The sequence below is a fragment of the Plectropomus leopardus genome, chromosome 16 (assembly GCF_026936395.1).
Source record: "Plectropomus leopardus strain MGB_pleo_1.0 chromosome 16, ASM2693639v1, whole genome shotgun sequence".
Classification (NCBI taxonomy): domain Eukaryota; kingdom Metazoa; phylum Chordata; class Actinopteri; order Perciformes; family Serranidae; genus Plectropomus; species Plectropomus leopardus.
The window spans coordinates 10,985,446-11,009,347 of NC_142191.1; the positions used below are offsets into that span (position 1 = coordinate 10,985,446).

Below are 23,902 nucleotides of genomic sequence, written 5' to 3' on the forward strand. Positions count from 1 at the left end.
ACGGACACAAAATAACTACAAAAGGGGCAGAACAACCACAAAGAGACACAAAATGACCAAAAAAAGAGACAACATTAACTCAAAGAGATACAACATAACCTCAAGGAGACACAAAGCTACTACAAAAAGACACAGATGACCTTAAAGACAAAATAACTAAAAAAGGGGCAAATAACCAAAAGAGAGACATAAAACAACAGAACAGACATAGAATGACCTCACAGAGACACAAAAGGACTTCTGAAGGACTACAAAGACACATTGACCCATTGTCTAATAATCCACATCATTCAATCGAATGCTTCGGTCTCTTCTCACCTTCACGCTCCTGTCTTATTTAGAACAAAGCTCTAACGCTAATGCTTTAACGCCTAATCTTTCAACAGAAACTCAAATGCCCTGATGGTATTTAAAATTGATTGTGATATTGATTTTCCATCACACGATCGAGCAAGTCCTCACATAATGTCTCTGCATAATCCCACTATTAAACAACTTGGCAAGCCTCAGTTACTAAACAAAGTTTGTCCACAGATCAACTGTATACTGTCATTAACTGTGGCTATTTCACTGAGGTGACCATTCCTCCCAGCTGCATACAGGACACAAATAATTCAGCCCTTTTTTTCCAACTTTAATCACACCTAATTTGTGTGAATGTGCGAAGCAGCTGCAACGTTGCCTTATTTGCATTCCGACAGCCGGCTTTGACGCATCGCCACATGCTGGCATACAGACGCTGTCCTCCCTCCAAATTGCCTGCTAAGTAGCTCCTGGACATCAGCAGTCACCCTGTCTGTCTGAACCGTTTGTGACTGCTCTGTGCACATTTTTCCAGCCTGATTCCTCTGGTGGCTCTCAGACACAAACTGCTCCTGTCATCAGGCGCAGCTGGAATCTGCTCTGACAACATCATTCGGCTTTTTCCCCCTCTCTTTCTGATGCAAACAAAGTAAGAGAAGAAAAGCACAATGCCGAGGCTACCGCTAACAATGTGACACAAACAATGTCTTTCCAATAAAACATGTTGACGGTTTGTTTGTCAGCTTTTGTCATCATAAAGTCACCATGGTAATGATGGAGAATATGGGGATGTTGGCAGTGTTGAGGAAAATAATTACAACTCCCATCCATCAATGTTTGCACAAAAAACAACAGCAGAAAGTTTTACCTCAGCATGCATCAACAGCCAACCTCTTAAATAATTTAAAACAATCTGTCAGTGAGAGCAAAACCATCAGTGAGAGTCATTAAAGCCTGAATCCAATGATACCAAATTTACAGCCCGTGGGTGAAATCTGGCCTCCGATAGGGTGCCAGGTGGCCCCCAGACCATTATCTAATTCACAGTGAAAAATAATAAAAAGTGATTCATGCTGAAATTGTTCTTGAATTTTCAGTATACATAAGGTACTAGAGTGCATAAAACAGCATCAAAATAGAGCTTGTTTATCAAATAAAGTGCTGGTGGAGGATCCCCCGCACCCCGACAGAGGTCCTTGCTAAGCCCATAATGTCCAAAAATCCTAGAAATGTCCTGAAATCCTAGACACATCCTAAAATTCTTAAAATTTGCAAAAAATCCTAGAAATGTTGTAAAATCTAAGAAATGCCCTAAAATCCTAGAAATCCTTGAATTCTAGAAGCATCCTAGAATTCTATAAACATCCCAAAATCTGAGAAACATCCTAAAAGCCAAGAAACATCCTAAAATCTTAGAATTATCCAAAAGTCCTAGAAACGTCCTAAAGTCTGAGAAATTACCTAAAATCTTTAAAATGTCCTAAATTCCTAGAAAAGTTCTGAAATCCTGGAAACGTCCATAAATCCTAAAAATGTCCTAGAAACACATATGGAGCTGCTGCAACTGGCCCCTGGCCTCCTTTCACTTTGCAAAACTGACCTCAAAGCAAAGCAAGTTGATTACCCCTGCTCTAGTCCAGTGAGAAAACTCTTAAATCCCACACTCAATACCCAATAATATTCAATACTTTATGTAGAAAATTTCCTAGACAGAGTAAAGTAACCAAGCGCATTTTCCTGGATGTGAAATGAGTCAGTCATGTTTAATTAAAGCTGGCATGAGCTGCCAATTATTCACTAAGCAGGAATCCAGGCGAAAAAAACATCATGCTCGCATTTATGGCAGCAAGAAGCTCACAGGCGATGGAGCTGCAGGGAGGGAGCGTTCAAGACAACACTTCACACATCAGGGAGACAGCGGAGCTGCGGGCGGTAGAGCAGCCCCTCACTCTGTCCGTCACCAAGGGTGTGACGAGGTTTGACCATTCACTCAGTACTCACACCCTCCTGTACTTCACACAGTAGTAACCAAAGAGCAACCATGCACATTTTCATCAACATTTCATGCAACATCTTCTGAATCATTTGAAAAAAAAAATAGTAAACAATACAGTTATTCAAGTGCTATCAATCTATCCATCTACACTCGTTCGTAAATCATCTCCACGATAAACACCCAAAAGCTCAAGCTTTACTTTCATAACAAAATACTAGACAAAAACCATTCTAATCATTCTAAAAAAATATTTCTTAATATAGTCGGTATTCAGGATATCTGTAATTGTAAGATTTTGTTGTACAAATTGGCTAAGTGTTAGTATAGTAGGGGAGACCGGGGTTGGTTAGAGCACAGCTATTTTCTGGTCACGCGTAACATCAAATCGAATTGGCAGATATTGTCTCTAAAATGAAATATACTGAAATCTGCCAACATGCTTCTTTTCTGCTTATATATATATATATATATATATATATATATATATATATATATCAAAGTAAACATGTGGACAACATCAACCCTAAGTTGAAGCATTTTTCTTATTTTGCACGATGACTAAACATTACATACATCCACTGACAAGCACTGTATTTTATGTCTACATCAGGCAGGGGGCCATCACTATGAGAGTACGCACAATATGATATTAATTCCACTACAAAGGAAACTTGATGATCATGTAAATTAGGTGGGGAAAATGGGGGATACATTGATTTAATTATAGTAATAAAATGTTTAATTAAAAAACTTTGTTTTCATTGTTTTTATTCTTTAAGAGTCGTGGTAACAGCTAAAAATATGTAAAAGTATGTAATACCATAATACCTGACACCATGATATTTTCTGAGATGGTTATCCGAACTGTTGCAACCCTATTAGAACAATTAATGCTTTATAAAAAAAAAACTTTCTTGTCACTGGACTTTTCAATGATTCAACTAATTTCCAGTATCATGTCGAAATAGCTGGTTTTCATTAATGCTACATATATTTATTTTGGAAAAGCACAGTGGGCAGTGGGACTCGCCTGCTCCCTCACAAGGAAGTAAAGTAATCCAATTAAAACTGGGACTGAACTACATAATGGTGCAGCCTACACAGCTTGTAATAACAGATTTTTACACCACAAGTCAGCTACATTTGGCAACAAGACAAACAAAAGCTCTCCAGCACAGAAACACAACAGTCCATTAGCTTACTACGATCAGCCAGAGGCACATATTGTCCTTCTTCCCCTCTCTTGATACATTTTTCCTGCCTTTGCAACCATCGCCAAAAATCTTTACAACATTGTACCAAATCCAAACATTTCCACATTGTCTCACTCACTTTCGTGCTTTGAAGTTCCCCATGTGTGCCGCGGGACTCCGGGGCTCTTGATAATCGCTCTGCCGGCGGATTTCAGCGCATCCATCCCGAGGTGTGTCTGCTCTCCGGCAGGTGGATCCCCCAGTCTCCGCTCCGGACCACAGGGAGGTAAATACAGCAGGCTGGACTCGACGGAGGGAGGATGCGCCAAACTGGGAAAAGGCGAAGAGAGAGCCGGCTGATCCAAGTTACCACCCTGAATTGCTTCCGCTTTCTCCCCCCCCCGAAAAGAGAGACTGGTAACCGGCTGAGGGTGAAGCACATGCACCTACTGCACCGTCTCCAAAGTTAAGGGCGTGTCCCTCTAACCTTGATGAGCTAACACTAAAAGTGCTCCAGTTTGAGGGAGCGACCTGAATGAAAAATCGTTACTGCATTACAGTGTGAGAGCGACTAACACTCACTGACGAGTGTAATGATAATGAGCTGACAAATGCACTTTTTGTCTCATAAGATCTTCTGTGGTTTATTGGCCTGTGGTGGTGTTTTGTTATAACATAAAGTGTAATTATCCATCTGACATGTTACAAAAAAAAGTTGCGATTTTAACCCTTTAAAACCTGGATCCGGGTAATCAACATCACTTTTCTTATGCTGCATTCAGATGCCTTCACAAGTATTTAAACCCTCAAAATCTGAGTAAATTAGTTTGATTTCTTGTGAAAACGATGCGGGAAAAGGCAATGAGCAGTTGTTCCACAGATTGCAATAAATTATAATATTTGGAAAATTATTTTTTATAAAAAGCTTGGGAAAAATGTTAAGCACTTTTTAAGTAATTCAATTTTTGTTTGTTACGTTTTTCCTTTTTTCTATTTTTTTCAGGTTTTTGGGTGATTTTCTTTACTTAATACTTAAAAAAACAATTAATTTATTTATTTATTTATTATTATTTTTATTTTTTGCTATTTTTTTTATTCTTAAGTCATTGCCTAAATCATATTTGGAGTGTCAAACGAGTGTCTGAAAGTTGAAGTCTCCAACTCCCATCATTCCCTGTGTTTTTTGCCAGGCTGGGTTACAGATAACCATAGACATAAATTATGTCATGTGCTGAAACAAAAACAAAAAAGTTTCAGTATTTATTTGCCACAAATAATCATCTAACAACAAAACTGGGCTTCCGTTCAAATGATTGAAGTTTTAATTTCTGTATGTTGGGGCCCTCTACTGATTGCAACCAGTTATTACAGAGTTGTTCCCATCTTCACTGAGTGCACACACACATAAGCATAAGCATGTGTGAGCATGATCATATTTGGGGATATCAGAAGCACTTGTAGGAGTCAAATCCTAAATCAGAACCAACAAGTCCCAAGTTCTAAATTTTACATTTCGAGCCTGAAACAAGTCATAATGTGGTCTTTATCAACTGTAATGCCATTTTAACAACAGAATAATAATAATACATTAAATTAACAAACGTTATGAGTGCTTCTTAAAATGTGTATTTATTTGTTGAAACTGAACGCAAGCATAAAACATTAATGTTAATATTGCACTTTGATATCACACTCTTAAATATCAGAATGAATTTTGTATGTTTCTGTCACGTCTTGTATTAAACTCGTCTCAAATGAGCGCGCGCACACACGCACTAATCTGACGCACCAGTTGTATAAAGGACAAATTTGTTGACTTTTTCACAGCAATATAAAATAGATATTAGAAGGGCAGTCACGATATACTAGGAAAAAGGCATTTTGCCTCGGCCTTTTTAAAGATGTTGTCTTTCATGTGAAAGAGGATTATTTTAAAGGTTGTTTCATACATGTGCATCATCAAATCTATACTCATTCAATGGCAGTGTCATAAAGGGCTTAATTACTTTAAAATGGTTCAGTTATTTTTTCTTTCTGTAGATTTCTGTGTTTTCCAAACAAAAGAGGAATAAATAACAACAACAAAAATAAGTAAATAAAAGCATAAAAAGATTGATATCGACTATGGGCAAATTGTTATTTAGACATTTTCGGAACGTGTTGTCACGGTTTACACCGCTGGCTCCGTCAGCACTGTTAGCATGGTGACTGCTTCTCTGCATTGAGAACTGTGTTAACCTAAACCTGAACAACCTGAATCAGACTCTGACTCATAGATCCGCTCTGAATATCAAATCCTAAAAGAGGTTACAAGCCAAAACATTTGGGAATCACTGGTCTAAGCTTATTCCACAAACAGCCTGTTTTCACACTTTTTTCGTACCTTTATGTACCAATGCAGTGACGGGAGGAAACATGGAAGCAGTCTGACATATATTAGGAAAATGCTCGCGCGACAGTTTGTATGATATCATAGGCATTAACGCCTCACCATGAATGTACGTCCTTCACGTCTGGTTCCGAACACGCGTCTCTCCAGGCGAAAGGCCGTCCACCAAACCAAACATCCGGTTCCCCGAGACCACTAAGAACCACTTCCTTGTTTAACTTCTTCTTCTTCAGCGCATTGGTCACGTGATCTCAGCCTTTAAAATTATTTGGGATATTAATGAAGCCTAGAGGCCCAAGAGGGATTTTCTGAGCACACATGAGCATAAAAGATTAATAATAACATGTGACATAAAAAAAAATGTAATGGAACATAAAAAAAACTTAACAAGGATGTTAAGTTAAGTTAAGTTAAGTTAAGTTAAGTTAAGTTAAGTTGAACTGGAGAAGCGAGCTCAATGGGGACAAATGATGTGATGCCTCTTTGCCTGTGCCCTGAGGTTATGGGTGAATATTCACACCATATGTATGTGTAGATGCATGTGTTTATGTTCCCTGTTGTCCTGTCCTATGATGGCCAATGTACATAATTTATTACTTACTGATAAATTATACCTTATGAATTGAAAGTTATGTATTCAGTTAAATTTCTTCATATGAACTTATTATGTACCAGTCACTGGTACAACTACTACTGCTATTATTAGTATTATTATCATTTTATAATAATAATAACAATAACAACAACAATAATAATAATAATAATTATTATTATTATTCTTATACTTTGCAATGTCTTGTATTTTTAGCTTATTTTTGTTTGTTTTTTAAACAAATTTTTAAAAAAATATCATTAGTAAGGTACAATATTACAGATTTGTGTTTTTTTTTTTATTATTATTACTCTTTCCCTCTCCACCCTTTGCATCTCCCCCCTTCCGCAATCCCCTCCCTACTAACAAAAATAATACAGATAAAAAAGAAGAGAAGAGAGAAAAAAAGTAGAAATAAATATGATTTTTAAATATATATATATATATATATATATATATATATATATATATATATATATATTTTAAAAAACTTTCTGTATTTTTTGCCATCCTGTTTTTTTTCTTTTCTATTGTGACCAGTAACTCTTGTGTTGCTATATCGTATAATTCCTTAAAATGAAAAAATAATTAAACAAATAAATTCTTCAATATTTCGACTGGGGGCCTTAGCAAGACCAAATTCACACAATAAAAGCAAAATGTGCTGTATTGGTAAGCAAGGAACTCTCCAACTCCACTTGAATTCCCACTGAAGAAAAATCAAAGGCTCAAAAATCACATAAAAAACGTGCGTTGCATTTTCATCCTTCATGGTGAAATCTTTATTTAATTTCTCTCCACAACCCAGCACAGGTTATCATGTCATGTCCGTGTTCATCTCTCACAAGTATTTCACACTCAGGAAGCTAAGCAGAGCATGTATAATCATGTATTTCTCATAAATCATCTAGTAGGGGTTATTAGAGTTTAGCCTGAAGTGGCATGCTGCTGTTGAAATTTTGGTGCTCTGTGATCATTTGAGAGGGTCTTTAGTTTATATTTGATGCTCTCAGCAGCGCACACTACTGCAACTACACCCACTGCAACTACACCCACTGCTGTGCATATATACGAGTGTGTTAATCTGTGTGTGTGTGTGTTATCCTGGACACACAGCGAGAAGTAGAATCATGCAGCTACTTTTAAATTTCTTCAGAAAAAGGCTGCAGTGTTGCTGCCATGTTGTTGCCGCCGATGCGCGCGAGTATCTGCATTAGAATGAGCATTTTTTACAAACTAAAGCAATGTCTCCCTCTCTGGTTTAAAAATAAATAGCCTCTTGAAGGCTGGACTAAAACAAAAGTGACATTGCCTCCTGTCTAATTCAATGGAAGACTGTGGATCTGAGATTAATAGCAATAATTATGTGGTATTTATAAGCCACCAAGTCAATTCGATCGCTGCTGTAATGTCACAGAGCACCTTTTACCCCAATAGAGAACAACAGTTACAGGCTTTTTCCAGATGTTAACTGGTTCACATCAGTGATTGAACAGTGCAGCATGCGTCATCCAATTCAGGTGTGACGACTGCATCTTAAAAATAATGCAGATATGCTTTCAGGTAGGAAAACCTTCCTACTGTCTTGGCTTGGGAAGCATGTGATATTTACTTGCTGACACGATTAGATTCTTCAACCCCCATAAAACAGATCATGCTTGTGGGGGGCCGTTTGTTTGTAAAGGGAACGGGATGAGGGAGGTGAGGTCACTAAAAGAAGTGTACAGCCAGACGAAAAGAGGGCTTCATGAAATCGATTCATGGCAGAGGGGGAGTAAGGTAGTCTCTATCAGAAAAGGACAACATAGAAAAAAAAACAGACTGAACTAGTCCACTAACATGCTCTCAGTCACTTCTGTTTTTAGATTCATTGATGGATGCTATCCTGTCTGCTTTAACAGTTTCTCCCCCTCCTGTTTATGTCACAGTCTCATGCTATTTGTCTCACACACACACTCACACACTTTCTCATTTGCTCTCTCTAAAACCCGCATCTTCCTTAGAGGCTGGAGCTAGAAGGCAACTGGTGGGAGGGGCCCGTCTTGGAAGCAGGAGGCGGCCTTGGCCAACGATTTTCAGGTCAATCCAGTGACACGTCGGCTCATGGATTTGTTTATTTCCATAAAACCTGACTCATCTTCAACCAAGTACAAATCCTGCACTGGAGGACCTCATATACCGTCTATTTCAAAGACTGGGTAAACTATCCCTTCGTACGTTGGCGTCGCCCCTCCTGGTTTCTCTCTTCCCTCCTGCTCCTCTTCTTCTCCTCCTCCCCGCTCTCGTCTTTCCTCTGAGGCACACAGGTGGTCTTGGGACTGGGGCTGCGATTGTCCCAGTGACTCCACTGACAAGCTTCGGCTAGACAGGATGCTACTTAGGCTGGACTGGCGGGCGCCTCTGGGATGGGTCTCGATTTCCACACGGACCTCAATATTGGTTCCTTCCCTGCAGTGACAGGAAGACAGAAAGAAATCAATATGAAGCTGCCAGGTAATCAAAGTGTTTCTGACTTGAGGATGTTCATGCAAAGAATGTCCCGACGAGTCAAAATCTGCGATATATCAACAACAGGAATCTATACTTAACCCTTTGAACCCTGAGCAAAATGGCTTAATTTCTTTCAAAACATGGAAAAAAGGCAAAGGGCAACAAAATAAGAAAAGACCCAACAATGAACAAAAGTACAAAAAATTACTTAAAATTTGTAAAAAAAAAAATAAATAAATAAAAATAAAAAATAAAATAAAAAAGAAGAAGAATTGAAGACTGACCTGGAAGAGCTTAAAAAATATAATTATATTGTAACATAACTTTATATATGTTACCATGATGAGAGGAACATGGATATCTGTGCCAAATTTCATGGCAGTCCATCTAGCAGTGGTTATATAAGGACCAAAGTGGTGGATCTACTGACAGACTAACAACAACCATGCCGTTAACATGGCTAAAAACCCTACCTAAAAACAAAAAGATAAGGGTTGAAACAAAAAGTGGAGAGTCTGAGGCAACATTTACCTTAAAGGAGGCCCTTGCGTGTCATCGAGCTTGCTGTCAGGCACAATAACCACCTCGCAGTCTGATTGGCTGTCCTGCTGGGTGTATCCGTGGTGTTTAGTGGCTTCATCCAATTCCTCATAGCTATCTAGCTCAGGTGGCGTGGTGCTTGTACTGGGGAGGACGCCCACTTCCTGTACACTGACTCTGACTTCCTGGACGCTGGTGTCACTGAGCGTTGGGTTGTTCTGACCCGTCCAGTGGTCACTGACTACATGAGAGAATAGAAGATCTATAAGAGAAGTTGAAACTTCATCAGATCGGGTTGCGGTTGGGGCAAAAATACAATGCACCAATTACTTAATATGACAAGAGTTAACTAAAAATGATTAAATAGCTGTATAATTTGGGATATATGCTTTTCTGCTTTTGTATTTTGCTGCAGATGAATCGTTTAACGTCGCATAAAGACTGGAAACAGGTGGTCTGACTCACGCTCACTAGTGTTAAAAAACAAAGCACCTCTAAAGCTTGTTGATCGACAAATTGCATCTTGTTTGTTTGAACTGTTCACAATCATTAACAGTTACTGTCTCAAGATGTTTCCTGCTACTCCCAATCTTTATGCTAAGCTATGCTAACTGCCTCCTGACTCCAGCTTAATGGTTAACGTGGAAAAATGAGAGTGGTAGCAATTTTCTCATCAACTCTCTGCAAGAAAGCAAAAAGCACATTTCCCAAAATGTCCAACTATTCCTTCAAATCTTGTACTCACAGCTTGCTAAGTCCTCCAGTTGTATTTTGTGTGTTTCAGGGGGCTCACTCTGCGGTCGACACCAGCCGTTCCTACAGAGCGACATGGGGACGACCCCATAGACGTACGTCAGCATTAACGGCACACCCACACCTGCAGGAATCAAGAGAGAAAACAACCCATTACACAGTATGTACAGAATTTAAAGAGAAATAAAAGAGTTCTTTTGGATTTTTGTATTGCACTTCAATAAAGTTGGGGGACTTGTCAGAAACGGGTTTTTAAAATGGTCAAAATCAAAGCTGCAGAGGTAAGAATATGCTGGTATTTAGTCCCTGGTAGACTGAACAGGTTTCAAAGACACTGATTCTAAGACTAATACTGCAACACGCAGTGCTGGGGAAGGTACTTTGAAAATATAGCTTTGCAAGCCTCCAGTTACCTCACACTGGAAGAAGATGCAATAAAGCACAGCGACCCGAAGGAGTAAGATACGATACGATACGATACGATACGATACGATACGATACGATACGATACGATACGATACGATACGATACGATACGATACGATAAGATAAGATAATCCTTTATTGATCCCTAGAGGGGAAATTCAAGTTTTGAAGCAGTACAAGGGTCAAAGGTGCATGCATGAAATGTCAAATAGAATAACATATAATAAATAAAAGATCAATATACTGTACAAAAAATACAAATTGAATAAAAAATAGAGGTACATACAATTTTAAAAAGTGGAGGAGTAAAGTGTCGTTTCAGGACAACTGACACATTCTGTGCAGTAGATGGAAGTTAAAGTAACAGTGATGTTAAAAGGTGACACTGTGTGTAGACAGTACAGTGTAGCAGTGCAAATTTTTATCATGAAATAGTGTGCAGTAGTAGACCGAGGTATACTATGGTACAAGGCGCAATATAGTGTAAGTAGCATATTAAGGAGATGGATAGATGTGGTAGATAGATGTTTTTTCAATAACTGATGGAGAAGGGGTGGGATTTAATATGTTTGCACTTCTTCCCGCTCATTTTCGGATATGTCTGAATGTTTGTGTATGTCTATATGTGCATTCTTTCATTTCCTTTTTTTTTACATGTTGAAATTTGAATTCAATATCAGTATTACTGCACTGCTCAAAATTAACACAAGAGGGAGCCCCTCCTGCTTCACTGTACACACTATGCTGTTGGATCACACTGATATTTACAGCTTTTCTTGGCATCTAAACCTCAATTTCTATGTAATTGTGTTGTTCCAAATAATGCTGGGTGTTATTAACTTATTTCTCTTTCAGGAAACTATAACCTTGCACATATTTAAATCCATTCTCTTTTAACTGGAGGAAAGCCAATCTAACATTAATCCTCCTTTTTTATGTTTTTATTTTGATCCCTTGCATAATATGTTTATTTTACTTATGTTTGTATATCTATGGCTATTGTGTTATCAGTCTTATCTGTGCCTTGAGAATCTTTCCTTGAGTCTATTCTTATCTACTGTACACGGCCCTTTTTATGTTTGGTTTTTATTTGTCTTCTCGTTTTGTCTACTCGTTTTATTTTCTGATGATAAATGTAAGTCTTCAACATGCAATTTTAATAAAATAATAAAATAGCACATCTCATATTAAGTAAAAATAAAAAAAGAGCAGTGCACAACACCTCTAACAAAGCCATTTTTATTTCACACGTTAGATTTCTCCTCACTCTCCTTCATAACCTTCACAAGCGTTCTTTCAACAAGCCCCCAAACTCGATGAGCAGCAGCCTCCCTCTACGCTGTGTGATTATGCAACCTGTGATTGAGATAGGAATTTGGGAACACAAAGCAGAGTGCCGACCAAACAAAGGGACATCATTAACACAGCGGGAACACTGGGACGCTATTGACTCAGCAACAGGGTGAAATCAGGGCAAGAGGATGAGCCTGCCAGCCACACAGTCCACAACGAGAGAGAGAGACAGACAGACAGAGAGAGAGAGAGAATGTGTGTATGTGAGTTTGAAAGAGAGAAATATGAGAAGGAAAATAACAATCGTAGTGCAGTGAGAACACAAGACAGAAGAGATCTGATGAAACATACGGCAGAGAGAGAAAAATGAGTCTGAAGTGGCGTACAGACAGGGATGCAGAGGGAGGAGATGAGGGTGAAAAGTACGGTGCAGCTAAATGCGTTTGAGTGTGTGTGTGTGTGTGTGTGTGCAGAGGGAGGGCCCATCATAGTGCGGTTCAGTTATGGTCGTGACACTGCAGAGGGAAGCTGAGAAGCTGCTGAAGCCTTTAGGATTCCTGTCACAGCCAGGGAATGTTACCTACTGTAGGAAGTGGCATGAGTCATCGAAATGCACTAAATGTGTGTGTGTGTGTGTGTGTGTGTGTGTGTGTGTGTGTGTGTGTGTGTGCGTGCGTGTGTGTGTGTGTGGTGATGAAATCAAGTTGCGTGTTTGCAGACAGAAACCTAGTTTGTGGGTTTTCATATGGCTGTGCACTAAAGTTTTAGGGTACATTAAGCCTGGATGCGTGCTCAGAAGTGCACAGCTCAGTATTTATTTAACCCTTTAAAACCCAGAGTGACATACATTTCCTCGTGCTGCGTTCAGGTGCCCTTCACAAGCATTTAAACCTCTGAAACCTAACAAATTTGATTTGATTTCTTTTAAATATAGGGTAAAAAAAAATGCAAATTGCAGGAAATTAGTAAAAGCTGAAAAGAAAAATACCTGAATTTTTTAAAAGGGGAAAATTAAAAAAAAAAAATCAAAAATGTCCAGAAATCTCTTTTCATGATTATTATAATTATATATTTAAATTCATGTTACAGGAAAAAAAAACTTTTTTTTTTGTTTTTATGGTCCTACTTTCAGTTAATTTTCTTGTATCTTATTTTTATTAATTTCTTGCTAGTTTGTGGGCCAAGTCTTATTATGTCGCTCAGTGGCTTCTCCCCATGTTTTTGCAAAGTGTTTATTAGCTTTACCATTTTCATGTCGGTATGGTAAATGTGAAGATCCTGCAATGTCGTTATCTTAGCCTTGTACAAAGAATAAAACATGCAGAAAAGATGTTTTAAAAAAACCCAACCTGGATAAAGCCATAGAGGTAGAACCCCATTCATTGCTATGACAGCTGCTCAGTAAAGTATGAAGCAAAAAACGGTCTATTTTCATGGAAAGCACCGGGATCTTTCACGTTACTAGGCCCATAGAGCATGTGCACTGAACCTGAGCCGATCTCGGTGGCCTGTTGGTTTAGTTGGTTTTCCATGAAGAAAATCTCATCATAGACTGGGAAAAAGCCAAAGTTATTCGGTCAGAGAGCAACGAGCACTACCGTTGGATAAGGGAGGTAACTGAGATCCGGAAACAGGCCTCAAAGACAGTAAACCAGGACGAGGGGTCACACACATTGTCTGACACCTGGGATGCCGTCCACAAAATACTGTTGGACAACAGGGCGCACGGTCGTCCTGTAAAACCTGACATAAAAGAGCCGACAGGATGTCACAACAACATCACGTGACTCTTCTGAGGAAGACTGCAGGAAGACAGCAGTCAAAACATGTCAAGTGTCCCGGCCCCGAATCAGCGATTGTGTCCTTGTGCTAAGATAAGTTAAATGTAGCGTTGTATTTAGCTTGCAGATATGAGAGTGGTACCAATTGTGTTATCTGACCCTAAAGCACATAAGCTTTTTTCCCAAAATGTTGAACTAATTCTTTAATTTTGGGTTTAGAATGTGTGTGTAGCGTGTGAAAACACGAGAGGTTTCTTTTAAATGTTGATCCTAGACTCATTATTGTGGCAGGGATTATCTGAGACACTCCACAGCCAGCAGCCAGTGTGCTGGTGAAACCCACATGGATTACTGTTATCTTTAATGACTTTTTGAGCTACATGAATACTGCCCTAAGATATGAGAATTTCTGATATAACTACAGATTTACTATTTAAATACAAAGAAATATTTAGCATTAATCCAAATCTGAGTGGTGTCTAGCTTGACAAATCTTGGTACAAAAAAATAAAAGTCACAGCCCAGCAGCTCAGACAGGTGGTATATGTCCGGATTTGGGGGGTGGGAGTAAATACAAATATTGTCACCTGAATTATTTAATTCATATTGGCTTTGTATGATATTTCATTTACCTGTATTAGTTTTTTGTCTTGTAATTCTTTTTTCTGTTATCTTTTATATTATTATGCATCCATGCATATATTTTTACCATTATTATTATTATTATTTTATTATTTATCAATTGATTTTTTATGCTTAATGTCCACTAAAGTGGCCTTATACACACCTTATCTACAATGGCTTTATCCAGTGCAGGTGAATGGGATCACAGGGATATATGTTGATGCTGGGGACCTCTTATTTGAATGTATGTTGTTTATTTATTAAGTTGTTTTTTGAATTATTATTATTTTCAAATTTTATTTTTTTGTGAATAATTTGTTCTTTAACATACTTTTAACATCTTGTCATCTGTCATTTGTACGCTTAATAATATTTGTCATGGTTTAGGTTTTTGTAGACACTGTTTTTTTTATATGGAAACAATAAAAGGCATAATTAAAAAAAAGATATATTGAGCATTTGAATCCTCTTTGGTTTCTGACCTAAACTGCTGTGTTTCTGGACATTGTAACAGTTTTATCCACTTGCTTTGAAAAATTCAGTTTCTGTATCTAATTCTTTACTAATATTGCAAAAACAAGCTATAGGACAGATGGTGGCCATGATGTAGTTTGTTCCTTACCCACAGTGACAGCTGCTATGACCGGCGATACAAACACTGACATCATCACCCCACTCGCCACAGTCAAGTAGTGCTTACTTCCTGAGATATTGTTTTTCTTACAGCGACCATGGACCTGGAAGGTAATAAATGAAACATGAATTAGACAATGGATATTTAATTTGCTCCTTGTTGTTCTCATTCTCTGCAACCACTTGTTCCTGTCACTTATTTGTGTCCAGCGTGCGTGAGGGGAAAGTGGAAACCGTCTGTTAGACCTGTACGAGTTATCACAGAGCTCTGACACAAAGATAAACACTGGTGGACACTTGTGTCTGCAAACACCTAACAACTTTTCAAGGGATTTTTCTTGCAAACAAATTTATGATGTTGGAATAAAGTCATAAAGTCCTGTGGTCTTGATATTTGTTGTAACGTGGTCATAAAACCCAATCCAAGCTGTTCAGTTTATCTCTAATTCCCAGTCTCCTCCCATTTAAATATTGCAACTAACTAACAGAGGCCAGTTGAGGCGTCAAATTGTAAAGTTTGTACACAAATACAGTTTATCTTTAAAGATTATATTGGTGCCACATTTTCAAAAATGTTACTGTTAATTTTGTCTTTCTAGAGTGATGTGTTTTTGCAGACACATGAGGACTTGTTAATATGTCATATCTCTTAAATAAAGTTCTGTGTATTCTTTTCACCAAAAGCAGGATGGGAAACAGTCTCAAGAGAAATCTAGTTGTAGACTTGCAAATAGCGACCCTGTAAGATCCCTAGTTTTCTTCTTACAGACTGTGATTAATGTCCTAGCCAACCTCATCAGGCAGTTGGCTGACACAGAAGGGTTGTTGACATGCTTAGGCTCACCTGGGCCCCCCCCCCCCAGGCTATAAACGCTGTCTCAGGTGTTAACTCGCTCTATCCCTTCATACAGTAGACACCGTCCCTGCCTTTTGGTTTTGCACCTTCAACACCTCCACAGCACACCTGAATCACACTGTTTATTTTAGTCAGTCTTAATTAAAAAATGTATGTTTTTCTTTATTAAGTCTTTTGTGGACTCCCTACTTGTCACAGTTGAGCTAGTTTGTGACACTAAAAACTCACATTGTCTTCAGATTTGAGAGGGTGTCAAACTTTAATGTTTTACAAAATCTTTTCAATATTGCTGTGCCGTTAGTTCGCAACCAGTCGCGAAAAAAGTAAGCACATCCACTCAAATCAGTTATTTGACGTGACACATAATTTAATACCTTGCGGCCCATGTAGATTGGTATGCCCACAATGATGACTGGGATGGCGATGCCCGCTATAAGGGAGATGACCACCGGTGCTCCGAGCAACATGCCCACCTGCCACAGAACCTTGCGGGTCTGAGACCATGGCTTCTTCCCCCAGAATGTACATCCTGAGGGACTGAGACACACAGGAGACAAAACATCTTATTAGACATTTGTGTGAAATTTTGTCAAAATTAGTGTAAGGATTCTTGAGTTATGGCAAAAAAAAACTGTTTCGTGAGGTCACAGTGACCTTTGAACACCAAAACCTAATCAGTTTGACATTGGGTCCAAATGGATGTTTGTGCCAAATTTTGAGAAAGTCCCCGAAAGCATTATTGGGGTATTACATTCAAGGGAATGAGATGGACATAAGGTCACAGTGACCTTTAACAACCAAAATCTAATCAGTTCATCCTTGAGTCCAAGTGGGTGTTTGTGCCAAATTAGAAGAAATTCCCTGGAGGCGGTCCTGAGATATCATGTTCAAGAGAAGGCGATGGAAAGTGACGTTGAGTCTATATGGACATTTGTGCCAAACTTGAGGAAATTCGCCTTCGAGACAATGGGACAGATGGGCAGACAACCTGAAAACATAATCCCCCTGGCCACGGCTATGCAGAGACATAAAAATGCACGACAGGAATGTGCTCCAGTTATTTGATTTTCTTTTAGCATAACAGAAAAACATCTGCATTTCATTATGCAACTCCAACATTAACTGTCTGTCTCATTGTTGTCATAACATCATCACCCAAAATGACCTCAACTCTATTTGTCATTCAGCTCTGTCCTCTCTCCCTCAATTACAGCCATTTGCAGCTACCATTCACACACTCATTTATCTTACGTATTGCTGTAGGATAAATGGAAAAGAAGGTTTATTTATGTCTGTTTATGAAGAATCAGTGCTTTGTCCCCTGAAATGAAGTTACAGGCTCAATAAACGTTGCCTTGAAGTGCTTCTTTAATGCAGTATCTGTCTTTGATGTTGTGCTGTAATTCTAATTGCCAAAGAAAGCAGCACAGCACTGACTAATGCTGTGTGGTCTTAATCAGGCAGCAATTAACTTGTAGGAGCAGCAGTGACAATATGAGCAACACAAAGAGCAGCTAAGGGCTATACTGTTTCTCAAAGCATGGGTTTGTATTTCAGCAGTGAATGTCACTTTGGGGTCCTAAAAGCCTGAGTGGGGAAATTATGGGGAGATACTGAAGTTGTGCTCTGTTGCTCTGAACTGGCAGATTTGCTGCGAGATGCTAAAAGCTTTGCCCTTCTACAGGACGTTCAGTGTGATTTGCAGTGTGAAGGAGAAAGAACGGGGGGAGAAAAGGCAGAGAGATGGTGCTGATTTCCTGCTACAGTGTAGCACATGTGAAGATATTAGAAGAAAGTTCTTTACAAAAATTACCTTAACTCCAAGATTTTGATAGACTCACTGAACAGATTAAAATGCAACATCTGCTTGTGCATGTCACAGCCTAAGAGACAAATTACAAATAACAGCTGGAGAACATCTCCTCACAGCTCACACTCAGCCTTTTCATTTGCTCTATTTACTCCATTATATTTGAGTTTTTGTTTTTGTTTTTTACATCAAATTATATGAATTTATAACCAATATATTGTTGATAGATCTAACTGAACTGAATTGGTGAAGACAGACAATGCGGCTCATGCTGACAAGCACAAAAACTCTCTTTTTCATGTGACACAATACATATGCATGGGGCACATACGACATAAAAATGCTAAATATGTCAAACATTCGTACCTACACATTGTAGTTTTAAAATTGACTAAAATTGAATCTGAAAATGAGCATAGGTGCCCTTCAAACGGTTTCTTCAAATTCTGCTGTTCAGCTTCTGCTGTAGCTAGTCTTGCAGCTTGAGTTGCATAGTCTGCCGCATGGAAATATGGAAGCAGATAGAGCTGATTAATTGATGACAAGTCAGCAGTGACTCCCTTCCAGGACTGGAAAAATCAATGGAAGCCCAGACGAACGGTTTAAAGCAGCACAGTCTCTAAACAATGACACAATGTACGTGCCTTGCAGACTGGCCCAATCTCCGACTGGGTATTGTTTTAAAATAGTACTCAGTAGTACATAGTAGTACTCAGTACTTACCAAACATATGAGTTTTGGCTAAAATGTTACAATTTAAAACTGACCTGAAAGTAAGATTTATCTATGTTCTCTTCAAAGACAGATTCCTTTAAAAAAATATCCTGTAGATTTACTTACAAATGGGAGCTACTGGTCTACCACTGACTCAATCAGTAAGTTAGTTAGTGTTATTTGGTGACTTTTGTGAATCCAAACTAACCCTTTAAACCACCAAAGTGACACAATTACCCAGCTAACTAATCGATGTAATCGATGGAAGATGTCAGTTTTTTTCAATGAATTCTGGCTTTGTAGGGACCACAGCTAAGTCTCAGCTGTAGGTCAGCTCCCCTCCAGAAAGGGCTGTGTGTTTGAGAAGTGAGCATAAAACTGGATAAATGAGACTTGGGTTAATCAGCAACGCCTATGACTTCAATTCATCCAGAATTTCCTCCATTTTTGGTTTCTTCTACACAGGTTGAGTAATTGATAAACAAATTGTCATTTGGGGGATGAGCTATTCCTTTCATCGTCAACCAAATAAAAGTGTAATTGCCTGTTTTTAAATATGAAGCATGAGTGTGAACTGAGTACCTGAGGTAGTGCACGTCGGTGATCTCCTGCATACAAAGCCAGCAGAACTGACAGGCACACACAGTGCAGTTCATACGGTTACAGCTGCCGTCATTGGTCTTCATGATGTAGGCACCACAGCGAGGGCACGCTTTGATCTCCTCTGCATCTTCAGCAACAGAGTCAATGTGTGAGGGGTGGCCACAAAACATCATTTCATCCAGACAAAAAGAACAAAATAATATATTCTGGCAGTAAATGTTTGGAATAAAGACACAAAGACAAGCTTCGGCAGCTGTTAGTCTCACCTCCTCCAGGTTCTTCATTGAAGACGTACAGCGTGGAGGCATCGTTGCCGCCTGAAGTGTGGCGGGCTCGCTGACGCCGGGCCTGGTCACACGTCTGGTTGGGGTGCCAAAGCTGCCGACAGTGGTAGCAGAACTCTGTGTCACATCCTTCGCGGCCGCAGCTCAGCTTGGGACACTCTGCACAGCCGTAAGCTATCACTGCATAGCTGAGGAGAGAGAGAAACTGCAGATGAAAATGATGGGCATCATTAATATGTACTATTTTGTACTATGTACTATATTTACTTCATTTTTTCCCCCTTGAACCAAGGAAAACTTCTAAAGGATTCTGTGTAACACTCTGAAATACGTCCCTCAGTTTAAGAGAAATTAAGCCTTATGTTTCATACTAAAGGAGAAAACTCAAGGTGCTTTGTGCAACTTGCTCCAGGTCCTTATCCATGGAGTGAGCTGTGTTGAGCTGCCATGTTTCTACAGAAGCCCAGAAGGGACAAACAAGACACTGACTCTAAATAAGGCTATCTGTGTTTTTGCGTCGGCCACCAAGGTTAGCAGCCACTCTGTGAAGAGCTAAACAGCTCCGTAAAAACACTGACTTTTTTAAAGTGAAACAACTTTATTCAAAGCTTTAACCAATTTTAATCACTTGGTGCGTTTGTTTTGGAGAAGAAGACACCTCTATGGATGAGGGCCTGTGTCCACACTGAGGAGACCATTATTCAAACACTTCATAAAAGAGTGCCCCTTATTTTATTTTTTTTAATGACGCACTTCAAGCGGGTTTTGTTTCTTTGAATGGCATCTCGACATTAAAATTAGTTAGGAAGCTAACATGGTACTATGTCAACAAAGAAAGAGGCAGCAGTGACATCGACAGCGCCTTTCTGAAAAATTCTGCCGGGAGCAGTCATCCAAAAAAGGTAGAACGCTGTGAAAAAAGTGCATAACGCTTTTTCTCTCGACAGCCACATACACAGCAACATACACTGAAACTATTAAAATAAAATAAAATTTTAAAACACTGGCACTGAGAAAATAAAGATTTTTAAAGTGAAACTGCTTTTTCAGTGTTTTTCCTGGTTATGGAGAAGAGGTGATCTCTGCGAATAATTCATTTCCCAGTAAAAACCTCCTGAATGACACTGAAGGAATTCTAACATGGAGTTCACACTCGGCACAAAAGTTTCGGCAGGCGGCAATCCGTCCTCACCGCTAGATGTCACTAAATCCTACACACTGATCCTTTAAATCAAGGCGCTCTCCCTGCTCACTATTCCACTCTGTTGCTATAAGATGTTGAGCTGAGACTCATTGAAGTTTAATTCAAACTTCACAGCTTTGGTTTGCTGACTGGAATATCTATGAAAAGCTGCAGTTAGTCTCTCATCGAATGCTTGATCTCCTTGTATTGCTCATGCGTTCAGCCTGGTGAAGCACACTGAATTCATTCGTTGTTGTCTTTGCTCACATATAGCACATTTGTTGACAGTGAATCGCAGCTCAAAGAGAGATACAACTATCTGTGTGACTGCTTTCCACAGTTCAACACCTGAACCAGAAATAAGTCCATCCTCAGATCCCGAGCAGTCGTTACAAGGAGCTTAGCGCTCATGGACATAATCCTCAGAGGGATCATTAACATAAATTTTAATATGCAAAAGATCATGTGATTAATGATCAAATACAAGTTAAAGTTACTGTGAATGATCTGTGGTGCCTTCAGGATCCAGGCAGCAATGCTCTGCTGTGAAGTATCTGAAAAGCTCCTCCAGGCGTTTTTTTTTCCTTTTGGCATCTCCAGCTTTATGTGGTTCTCAGGTTTGTCAGAGAGGTAGATGAATGAGACAGGCTGAGGGCCACACACACATAAGAGGATAATTAGACGGCTGCCTGGATCCCACGTCGGTGTCAGACTAGATTTAAACAGCTTGTGTCTGATTGTCGAGTCAAACCCTTTTGGCTGAACAACAAAGCCAGTGTGGGCCTGCTCATGCATAAAAACATTTCCAGGTATCAGTGAGTATAGTTATCAAAGAAAGCAGCAATAATTGGATTATTTAGATATTAAAGACCTTTGCACACTGCGTCCTGCAAAGATTTATTAATAGGTTTTGACAGAATACACAGCAACAACAGATTACATTATTGAAATGAATTGCTGCACTTTTATTCCTAACCCATGTACTCTATCACAAAGAGATCAAAGCTTTCTAAAAGTCTTTTGGAAAACACATCCGTTTATACACTCATATATTTATTCTTTAATAATAAAATCTTTCTGCTTTATATATGTCTGTACATATATATATATATATATATATATATATATATATATATATATATATATATATATATATTCAAAAGTTTAACTACTGGATACAAGATGCCTGTTGAGCTTCACAGGTTATATGTTGGGTTGCAGGTGTTCTGAGTAAGTTAGTCATTGACGTAGGTGGATTGGACATCAGTGGTAGGATATGGCTTGTATATCCCCTTTTATTTTACTATTTTTCCTCATATTGCTTTTATGTATTGTATTTGTTTTACAAATGGAAAACATGGCCAGTATTCCCTCAGATATTGTTGTGTACATATGGAAAGTACACGTTATTGAGAGCTAATTATTTTTAGAAAATTACATGTACACACTCACTCACACACACACACACGCACATATATATAAACCACCAAATTTCCACTTTAACCCCTTAACAGTCACAAGAAATGCCTTTTTCAAAAAATTATACATTAGAGATCGTATAATATGTTAAAACAAAAACATAAACTTAATTATTAAGAAAAAAGTCAATGTTATTAAATAAAAAAATAAAAATAAAAGTAACTTCATATAATAAACAAAATAAATCTAATAAATTCATATAAGAAATTATGAATCACGTAACAAAATCTGAAAAAAATCCACGGTCAATTAAATGTAATTAAAATATAATAGAATTGCAGTGTAATTAAAATAGTAAAATGTATCATATAAATACATGTGTTTAAAATGAAATTGGGTTTTGCTGAGTTTTTAGTGAAGCAAAACTAGACAACTGTGCGGTTACAGTGCCTGTTAAGGAGCTAAAGTTACCCAGTTAAGTTTTTTACTATGGAGCAATGTTTCTATAAAACAGATCCCTGTTTTGTCTGTTTCTTGTGCACAAGAATGCACATGGATGCTCACGTGTATGCAGTCACATCACACATGGATTGGCTGAAAGTTTTCGACAGAAACATAGCCGTGTGATAGCAAATGGTATGGCTGATGTGAATAAAGTCTCAAAATATCTGAAAATCTGTTAAATGTTTCTATGTTATAAATCTGTCAAATGTTGTATGAGAAAGGAAATGCATTTAAAACATTCATTACGCCTAATGGATAGAATGCATTTTGGTGGGAAAAACTGAATGTAAACATTACTGTTTACTAGAAAACTCTTTTCAGTAAATATTTCAAATTGAGAAAGTGGGGCTATGTGGCAGAACTGACATGTATTTGACAATAGCTGAAACAAAAATGATCTACATCTCTATTTAGATCAGTGTGATTTACGTTAGTTGAGAACTTAGAATACAAAAATTACACATCGGATGTGAAAGTGTAGTCATGTTAGATAAAAACACTATTTGGTATTAGCACAAGCACAGAAGGATTTCCACTTGAAATACGTCTTATTCAGATTCTGTCAGTGTGCGCTCAAAAATCCCATCTTGTTTGAAACCACCTACAGCAGCATCACATATGCAGCAAAAACATGACAAAATGTGCTCACATAGACACAAGCGTGCAGACACACACACACACACACACACAGAGTGCACCACATTTTGCCACACTTTCTCAGAGCCGACATAATCTCCAACTAAGCTTCTGTCACTAAGACCTCGAGGAATGTGTGTATGTTGGGAGCATGGGAATACACAAACCATAAATGTGACCAGTTTACATAATGGGTCACCACTTCAAAGGCTCTTACATGCGGGAACTATTAGTCATCTAAAATTGAAATCTCTGCTGACCTCCAGTTGTAAACATTTTTTAGTATGTGAAGCTTAAAAGTCTGCAGATTTGTTGAAGATAGAAACCCAGTCTTGTCTCTCTGAGTTATATTTAATTCACAGCAGCATCAGACAGAATGGCGTATTGATTTTTGCTCCACTCATTCATCATGACCAGGCTGTGAGCACTGACAGACAGGGAGACAGACAGTCTACCACTGAGTCCTGAACCCTGGTGTATGCGTGTTTTCCACCACAAATATTCACTGAACGCACACACAACACACACACACACACACACATTACGATTTCCCGTCAGCAGCCCTATCCCGTTACCCCACATGCACATTAAGATGATAAAGCAACAGATCAGTGTCTGCACATGTTGTAAACTACAGCACAGACAAGTTAACTCAGCACATGTCTTGCGGTTGCATTGCATTGTGGTCCACTGAGGTTGCTGTCAATGAGGGGGAAAAAAAAACAACCTAATCGCCAGAATAAATGTCGGCATTGTACATTTCTGAAAACCACAGAAATGCAACATTTGGAGTGATTATGTTGCAGAAATGTTGCAAAAAATAGGGTTGAAACAACACTGTAGTTTATGTGTAGGGGTGGGGGGGGGCAGTACAGCAAAGT

General features: G+C 38.6%; 2 protein-coding genes across 7 annotated transcripts in view; both read right to left on the reverse strand.

The window, feature by feature from the left end:
* The window catches only part of LOC121955790 (low density lipoprotein receptor adapter protein 1), a 117,890-nt gene extending 111,812 nt beyond the window's left edge, over nucleotides 1-6,078 (reverse strand). For all 3 annotated transcript variants that reach the window (XM_088089523.1, XM_042503872.2, XM_088089524.1), the window contains exons 1-2: nucleotides 5,984-6,078; nucleotides 3,632-3,822 (exon numbers count right to left, since the gene is read on the reverse strand). In XM_088089523.1, coding sequence (XP_087945649.1) covers nucleotides 3,632-3,716 — 85 coding nt within the window. In that variant the 5' untranslated portion in view covers nucleotides 3,717-3,822; nucleotides 5,984-6,078. The remainder of the gene's footprint in view (nucleotides 1-3,631; nucleotides 3,823-5,983) is intronic.
* Nucleotides 6,079-7,226: 1,148 nt separating this feature from the next.
* The window catches only part of LOC121955105 (E3 ubiquitin-protein ligase RNF19A), a 35,125-nt gene continuing 18,449 nt past the window's right edge, over nucleotides 7,227-23,902 (reverse strand). For 2 of the 4 annotated variants that reach the window (XM_042502905.2, XM_042502904.2), the window contains 7 exons: nucleotides 19,262-19,467; nucleotides 18,975-19,122; nucleotides 16,243-16,405; nucleotides 15,002-15,116; nucleotides 10,249-10,380; nucleotides 9,495-9,765; nucleotides 7,227-8,921 (listed from right to left, as the gene is read on the reverse strand). In XM_042502905.2, the coding sequence (XP_042358839.1) occupies nucleotides 8,645-8,921; nucleotides 9,495-9,765; nucleotides 10,249-10,380; nucleotides 15,002-15,116; nucleotides 16,243-16,405; nucleotides 18,975-19,122; nucleotides 19,262-19,467 (1,312 nt within the window). In that variant the 3' untranslated portion in view covers nucleotides 7,227-8,644. The remainder of the gene's footprint in view (nucleotides 8,922-9,494; nucleotides 9,766-10,248; nucleotides 10,381-15,001; nucleotides 15,117-16,242; nucleotides 16,406-18,974; nucleotides 19,123-19,261; nucleotides 19,468-23,902) is intronic. The other 2 variants (XM_042502907.2, XM_042502906.2) reach the window with 2 other exon arrangements.